General features: G+C 29.0%; 2 protein-coding genes across 2 annotated transcripts in view; both read left to right on the top strand.

Annotated features, from left to right (window-relative positions):
- The window catches only part of LOC111633288 (tyrosine-protein phosphatase non-receptor type 6-like), a 9,227-nt gene extending 5,535 nt beyond the window's left edge, over positions 1–3,692 (top strand). Inside the window, exons 2-3 of the mRNA XM_023377824.1 lie at positions 2,687–2,795; positions 3,033–3,692. Of these exons, the coding sequence (XP_023233592.1) occupies positions 2,687–2,795; positions 3,033–3,127 (204 nt within the window). The 3' untranslated portion in view covers positions 3,128–3,692. The remainder of the gene's footprint in view (positions 1–2,686; positions 2,796–3,032) is intronic.
- A 1,568-nt stretch (positions 3,693–5,260) lies between these two features.
- LOC111633292 (zinc finger BED domain-containing protein 5-like) lies at positions 5,261–5,701 on the top strand. The gene has a single exon (XM_023377828.1). It carries the CDS (start codon positions 5,261–5,263, stop codon positions 5,699–5,701), a length of 441 nt encoding a protein of 146 aa, XP_023233596.1.
- The last annotated feature ends 3,146 nt before the right edge of the window (positions 5,702–8,847 follow it).

The raw sequence follows: 8,847 nt of genomic DNA, 5'->3' as shown, positions 1-8,847 counted from the left end.
ATATATATATATATATATATCAGCTATATATTATACAATAATCTAACTTTAGTAAATATGTCTGAAAGTACTACTCCATAGGATCTACATGAAGCAAATACAGTTGTAGTACATTGGTATATTATGCAGAATTGCAGCTTTGAACTCAATTCTAGATAATTTTTTCATACATCAAATAGTATATTGTAATTAAATATACTGTTTATCAATATTAACAAATTATAAAATGCATGTCTATAATATAAATTTGCGAAAATGTTAAGTAATTAATGATTGGTGATTGATTATCTGGATTACGTTGTGATATTATATGATCATAAAAAATAAATTAGGTAATTACAATATTATGAGAGCTAACTTTATAATTTACCTAATCAAGCTAATTTTTTAAAAACTATTTATCATCTTAACACAAAAGTAGAAACAGTCTCATGAAAAATGGAGAAATTGATCAAAAATATAATATACTTCTGTTTGATATTTTCATGCAGGCTATTACATTTTCTTGATAAATTGTCTCATAAATTAATAAATATTTTAATTTTGCTGTTATATAATATGCTTGAAATCACTATTATACTATTTATTTTATGTCAATTATTCAAATGCATTTTATTTCATGATGACTCAGAAGCAGCTTGAGAAATTATTATGAAAATCAATAACAATTATTGGCAAAATGAAAGTATTTACTAACTTTTAAGGCAACTTCCTGAAAAATACTAAATGTTCTAAATTGTAAATATTAATTAATAATTATTGAATACAACGTAGAACATTTATGGATATGTTATATTGTTATTATTTATAAATTCATTAGAGAGATGCTTTGTCAAAGCAGCTCAAAAGGAACATAAAATGGAGCAGACATGATATAAATATGTCATGTCTGTTCCATTTTATGTAAAAACCACACACTATGATTTAAATGATGTGTTTTGAATAATTTAATGTACTTTTTAAAAAATTGTAATTCGAATGGTATATGGTCAACCTGAGGAATGTTGAAATGACATTTTTGAAATGTTGAAAGTACTCATTTTTAGTTAAATACTTTGCAAATAAACAATTTTAATCTCAATAGTTTGCTTTAGTCTTATTAACTGTTATTTTCAGCTCATTTAGCTTTATTTAGTTCTCTATTCCAAATCTATTCTTAAATTTTTTAAGACAAGCATTTATGAAAATCTAAAGTAAAGTAAAAATAAAGTGACAATGATTATTGTTTTATAAAAATTTTACTTGAAAAGTTTCATAAAAGATCTTAAATCAGATTGTACCTTGACAAACACTTCATACTAACAAAAAATTTGCTTTTAACTTTTAAACATTTCCTACTGTAGATGGTCATGGAAGTCATACTATTATACACATTGTCATTGTTTGTTTGTCATTTTTATTTTTTAATATAGTATGTAGATTTTTTAAGAATAATATCTTTCAATGGGAAAAACACAGCAACAGTGAGTATAATACTATGGCTTCTTAACAACCTACAATAAAAGCTGTTTGAAAGTTAGTCAAGTTCCCTTTTTATTTGAAATAGTTGTAATAATTCAATCTGTTTTGGAATATTTTTTAAAAAACTTCAAGTTTTTTATAAAATAAAAATATCTTGTTAATTCGGAAGTTCTTTTGAGGTTGAATAATGATTTGCAGAATGCAATTCAAAAACGAATATGTCCGTATATGCTAAATTAAGACGTTAAATTTAATATCATTATTATTAATGACATTAATATGATTTTCAAAATTATACAATACTAATGTTTTAATTCCTGAAGATAAGGAAAATTCAAATTACAAAATTATGAGACTGTCATTTACAAAACAGTTCTTATTTTAATTATATTCTTATTCAAGTGTAGTTTTAGCAATGCAATAAATTATACGTATATGATATCATTGTTATAACTTATAACTTTAATATACATTACTTCCAAGTGTTATGTGCCATTTTAAATAATTACTAATCAAATATATAATTAATTGCACTATAACAAAAGCAGATTGTAAATAATCAATTTTTAACATACATTTTCTAAATCTTCAGGCAGAACAGGAACTAAAAGACTTGGAAATATATAACATGTTATGCCATTCATGCTAAATTATATTCACCACTTACTACAGAAGATAAAAACTATGGTCCACATCTCAACAGTTTTTAATTGTGTGCTTTGAAATGAAAATTAGTTTATCAATAACTAGTCTTATTATATACAGTGCACTCTTGCTAGTCCAGTCTAATTTTATTCATATTTTCCATTAAATGTTTCAGCCAAAATCAAAAAGAAATCATAAATTATTTTTTAAAACATGGGGAATTTATGAAATTAATTTTTACTGTACATTTTAACAAAAATGTGTGTACTGTATATATAGTACAATTTTTTAAAAACATATGTATTTGTTTATAGTTCTGTTTGACTTCCTGTTATATATAACCCTACTAATCCCTATAAATCCATACAATAATTGGATTAGCAAGACTACATTTTAGTGTAGTATTATAAAATTGAAGTTTTCTTTAACCTTTTAACCATTAAAAGATTTTAAACCTTCTTATAATTAGATTGTGATTGTCATTATCAGGTTTAATATTATTAATATAATGTAATCATACATTAAAGTATATTGTTATTATATTTATTTTTAACTTTCATTTATTTATTTATTTTTTAAGAAACTAAAGGCTTTGACAGATAAATTAAAACAAGATCCTGAATTTTCATGTAAACATGGAGCACAAGAAATTAATCGTTGCAAGAATAGATATAAAGACATTTTACCATGTAAGTAAAATTTACAGATATTACTTTTTAAAAATTTATAGTTTTCAAATTGAAGCTTATTTTATTAAATCAAGATGTCTGTTCTAATTTCTTGATTGCTCATTTATGTATGTTAATAGTTTAGGATCCTAACATTTCAATTATTACTTTATTGTAGTTAAAATGGATTTCATCTGTATTCAAATAATTTAATGATTATGCATATTATTAAATTCTTACATAAAGAATTTATTCTAGATGACATTACAAGGGTTATTCTTACGGAAGATTCTGAAATACCTGGTTCAGATTATATAAATGCAAATTACATAAAGGTAATTCTTTATTTTTAAATTTTAGGTAGGCTTTTATTAAATTAATAAAATATTAATGTGAATAATGCAGTTATAATGTAATATAACTCACTTTAAATTGGATGTACAGAATTCAGAATGTATGCACTAGGATTTGACATATGCAAGAGATTAAAATGCTAAAATTTTCATTAGAATACCAAAACAAAATTTTCATTTTTCCTGTCAAATTATTTTGATAATTAATTGATTTCATTATTATATGAATGTTTAGTTAAAGACATATAGACATCATTTCAAACTATGTCATTGTTGTTTATTGTTATGAACAGATAGTATCTGTAAATAATAATTTCCATCGCTCTCTTCTCTGTGGATAAAAGGCCGAAACACCCCCAAGAAGGTACAGATGGTAACAAGGAAGACGTTCGTATAACACTAGTTCCGATTTTAGAAAATCTTTGTGTTTTTAATTGGAAATCTTTTTGTGTTTTTAATTGGACTTTTTTAAACTTTTTGGCGGCTAGTAGCCTAGAAAGGAAGGTCGGTCGCCGGAAATGTACTGTCTAGAATGCAAAAGTAAAAAATGGTGATCCCTATTTGGGCTAACTTGTCTTCAAATATTAAAAAATAATAAACAAGTTATACCTAAAATAATTTGTTGATTTTCTACTTAAATTGATAATAAATTGTGATTATTCTTAAAATCAAAATATCTTGATTGAATTTTTTATAAATGTACAAAGTGATTCATTTTGATCAGTCTCTGAAATAACACAATAAATACATGTCCTACCAAAAAAAAATCATTGTACTAAAAATGTTAGACTTTAAGAGGGCCACATGATTGGATTATAGCAGGGGTTCCCTAAGTGTGTGCCAGGGTGCCATAAAGAGTAAACAGGGGCGCCATGAGGGCTTTGAAGCTAATGTAACTTCTTATCTAGACTAGATCATTCCTGTAACTTGTAGAACTTTCTAGAAGACTTATATAGCATACTATCAGACATTGTCAAAGTTTCGCAAAAGTTCTAAGTAGATGGCATGGCTAGTATAAATACGGCACTACTTCGGCGAACCAGTTCAGTTTCTAAATAACGATCAAAGAGTAAACATCTGAGAAGAAAAGTAAACGGTTTTAAGACGCCTGCTACCAGAGGAGCACCCACTTTGTTTCAGTGTGTTGCTTTGTATTTTCATGTAGTTGTAGGAAAATGGAAAGATTTTTATTAAATAAGCAAGTCGATAGTTCAAGTGAGAGTGATCAAGCATCGACAAGTTGTCAGGTAGTAAAGAAATGGAAATATCAATGTTTTTTAAAAATCAATGTAATGTGGTAAAAGCATTTTTCTTCTTAATGAAATGGAAATATTGTAAACATGATTATAACTATAGTAGAGCATCGATTATCTGACCCCCGATCAATCATCACATCGGTTAACCGACCACATTCTAGTCAGCAAATTCAAATGTCTGCTAGTGATGTGGTGCTACAATATTTGGCTATGTCTTGGCTACTTTAATATTATTTTTGTTAAATTTTTGCTGTTTTAGCTGGCAACAGTGGCTCGACCATGAAAGGGAGGCCAGTATTTAAACGAGACTTAATTTTCTAATTATGAGTGGTGGCTTGTTTTGTGAGCAATAAAATAATTTTTAAAAAATTTTTGTTAGGCTTAACATTGACGAAAATTCAACTCAAAGTAGGTTAATAGCGATATACTAATATACTATACTAATAATGTATTTTTTCATACTTTTCAGTTATCCATTTTTTCAGTTATCTGACCAACCGCAGTCCCCAATTGAGTCAGATAATTGATGCTCTACTGTATTTGAATTTTGTCTTTACTTCAGTAGAAGTAAACAATGAAGAGAGACCACAGTGTGCTCTGTTTAAAAGTTCTAGTGCCCAAGTGTATGCTCCCAAGTAAGCTAAAGTGACATTGAGAGACCAATCACTCTAACATGGTTGAAAAATCTCACGAATTCTTTAGTAGGAAGTTGCAAGATTTATGAAAGGAAAAAAGTGTGTTTACTAAACAAGCCTCAGTACTAAGCAATGCACTGCTAGCATCTTTTAAGGTCGCATACAGAGTGGCAAAGTACAAAAAACCTTACACCATCACAGAAGAGCTTATTATACCTGCTGCTCTTGACATAGTTAATATTATGCTGGGAAAATTGGCGGAAAAATTAATTTCAAAGGTACCTGACATAGTTAATATTATGCTGGGAGAATTGGTGGAAAAATTAATTTTAAAGGTACCTTTGTCAAACAACACTATTAGTCGAAGAATCCATCATATAGCTCTAGATCTCAATGACCAATTAATAGAGAAAATGAAAGGCATGGAATTTGGTCTGCAACTTGATGAGGCTATTGACAGTAACAAAGATGCACATCTTATTTGTTATGTACACTTCCTGGATGATGATAATATCATTGAAGACCTCCTGTTCTGCAAAAGCGTCATTGGAAGAGCAAAGGCTCAAGACTTATTTGAGATGCTTGACAAGTTTATAACTGAAAATGATTTGAATTGGGAAAAGTGCATCAGTATATGTACTGATGGAGCTCGATCTATGTCTGGTTGCTATGGAGGATTGTAGGCACTTATTCTCATCAAAGCATCACATGCTATGTGGACCCATTGCATCATCCATAGGGAAGCATTTGCATCAAAGTTGATGAGCTCTCAATTGAATTTGATATTAGAACGTGTTGTAGACATAGTAAACTACATAAAAACTAGATCACCGAAAGCCAGATTTTTCAAACAGCTATGCGTGGGAGCTGAACACATGTCACTGCTATTCTACTGCAGTTCATGATGGCTTTCATGTGGCAACATCTTATCACGTGCATTCGAGTTACATTAAAAAACTCACACTTTTTTACAAGAGGAAGGTCATGAAAACTCCAGGTACTTTGCTGAACCTGACCTTTTGCTGAAACTAGCGTATTTGTTCAATATATTTGACAATCTGAATGCTTTCAATCTGTCTCTGCAAGGCATTTTGAAAATTTTAGAGAAGGTTGCAGCGTTTAGGAAAAAGGTGCAGTTGTGGATAAGGGAAATTAATGAGGATGGTGTTCAATATTGTTTCCTTGAATTGCACAAATATGTGGCCTGTAATAAAGTCATTGTTTCACAAGACTTGCTGTTCCTTTTCAAGGAACATCTCTCATAGCTCAGTGACTGGTTTGCAAAATACTTTGAGGAAGACAATGTTGAGAAATTTGCATGGATCCAAGATCCTTTCTGCACACAAGTTTTGCCAGAATTCACTTTGTAGGAAGAAGAGAGTCTAATCGAACTCTCTTGCAACAACAGCCTGAAAACAAAATTTGCTTTTTCCGATTTAGTGAAGTTTTGGATATCAATCAAAAATGAATATCCAAATATGAGTTCAAAAGCTGTAAGGAACTTCATTCCCTTTGCGACAATATATTTATACAAAGCCAAATTTTCAGCTCTAGCTATAATAAAAAGCGAATATCATTCAAAAATTGGTGTGGAGCAAGAAATGAGAGTGGAAGTGTCAAACCTTATTCTGTGTTTTGAAAAAATGTGTGGCAATCAGCAAGCTCACCTGTCACATTAACTTACTTGTCGTTGAAGATTTTCACCATTTATTTCATATTTTTTTTGTATTTTCATATTTTAGTTTGATGGTTATTGTGATTCAATTTTAATAAATGTGAGCTTCACATTGTGAGGTTTATGTTAAGAGTTGTTTTCATTTCTGTGCCTGATTTATGTCATTGTACACATATTTTGACAAGGGTGCCGGGACAAAATACTAAACCTGTAAGTGCTGCAGACTGATAAAGTTTGGGAACCACTGGGCTATAGGTTTTATATTAGATGGCACTAGAATTGGTGAAAATAGCATCAACTTCATTTTCTTAAATGAGAACTCTCATTTTTTTTATTGCATATTTTGATTCTACATCAAAAACAAACATTTATCTAAAACATTTTTTCAAAAGATGCACTCATCAGAACTTGTGAATGCTTGAAGTTTTGTGTGGCTGCCACACAGTGCATGCATGAATCTATGGATATCTGTGAAGTTCAAAAAAAGGAAGAAAAATGCTTAAAAATTTATTAGGAAACTATTATTATTTGGTGGAATCAAGCTTAATGTAAATAAAAAACATTTGTTCATATATATCTTATATTATTTTTAATATGCAGTTGCTTCTCATACATGTATCCAATACAGTAGAGTCTCGAAAACTCGGCACTCGATAACCCGGCAGTCTGGATAACTCGGCCACACCCTGGCAGGGCAAAAAAAATCCTTAGTTAATTAATTTTCATTATAGACAGCTTTATGCCTCATAAAGTATTTTTCTGAGGTCTGTCTTATCAGGTAAATTACTGTACACAGTGTATTCATTAATTTTCATTTTCATGTAGTAAAGGCTCTATGCCTTCATAAAGGACGTACTTTTCCTTTGTTTAAGGGTATTTGGGCAGTTTATTCTCTGTTGTATTCTCAAGTAAACAATACATACAAGTACAGTACAGTATTTTCTGAGGAAACACTCATACTTAATTTTTTAACCCATTCCCGATAACCTGGCATTTTCACAAACTCGGCCACCCTTCGGTCCACATTAGGCCGAGTTTTCGAGACTCTACTGTATAACCTGTTCATTACAATTTTGTAAGAAATTGTTCATTTATTAGAAAACTACCTAATGGAAGATTTCACCAAATCTCAACAAATACCATAGTGTAGAGAGCCCTGTTGCCGAGTGCCATGGGCAGTGATGTACTGTAAGATTAAAGCTAAACCTTATAAAGCTTCCTTAGAGTAGTATTCTTTTACACAGATGCTGCTCTAAAAGTGCTGCCAACACAGCACTTGCTTAAATGAACTGCTCTGTTAACCAGTGTCTCACTACTATAAAACCCGAGGGAGATTATTTGAAATATGAGACTGCTCTCTTAAGTAAACTGATCCCTTACAATGAGCTTTCTTAAGTGGACTTAATTGTATATAAAAAATATAGATGTTATCCCATTCATGTATGCCTTATAACAAACTATAATTTAATGCATTTTTGTTAAAATTTACTAAAGTTTTAAACTAAAAAGTCATTTATTTCTTTCATTTAATTTTTTCAATCTATTGCCCATTTTTCATTTGGATTAATTCATTAATTTTTATATGATAAGAAAAATATTATTTTTAAATATTTTAAAATGGTCTTAAATCTAATAATTCATCGTTTATTGTCATCATCAGCAAATAACTCGAAAGAAATATCTTAGTTTATTATCAACAAATATTGCCTGCAATATGACAATGGCTGTTTATAACATTATAGTATCAGTATATTATATAGTTCAGTGGTTCTCAACCTTTTTTGTTGATGTACCCCATTTTCCCATTAGTTGTTTCTCAAGTACTCTTATATTTTTGTATGTAAATTTTATAATTACTGCGTTAGATGTATACAGTCCTTATAATTGAGCACCATTAAAAAAACTCTAATTAATTAACTATAACTAAAAGTGAATTACTTATTTTACATAGATAATAATAAATTTAATCAGGTACATACATTTATTTATTATTATTTGATAAGTATATTACATAAAATCACAGAAGTCATTTCAATACATGCATAAATTACATTTCCTAAAAATAAATAATTATAATTAACAATAAAGAAAATTTAAATTATTCTACAATAATTTCTAACAAAATTTAATGGGATATTTGTTGCGATAAATCTT

Source organism: Centruroides sculpturatus, unplaced genomic scaffold (assembly GCF_000671375.1).
Source record: "Centruroides sculpturatus isolate CEXI.00-Female unplaced genomic scaffold, Cexi_2.0 scaffold579, whole genome shotgun sequence".
NCBI classification, from domain to species: Eukaryota; Metazoa; Arthropoda; class Arachnida; order Scorpiones; family Buthidae; genus Centruroides; species Centruroides sculpturatus.
The sequence above is the reverse complement of the archived record's forward strand: the minus strand, read 5'-3'. Positions and strand labels throughout refer to the sequence as shown.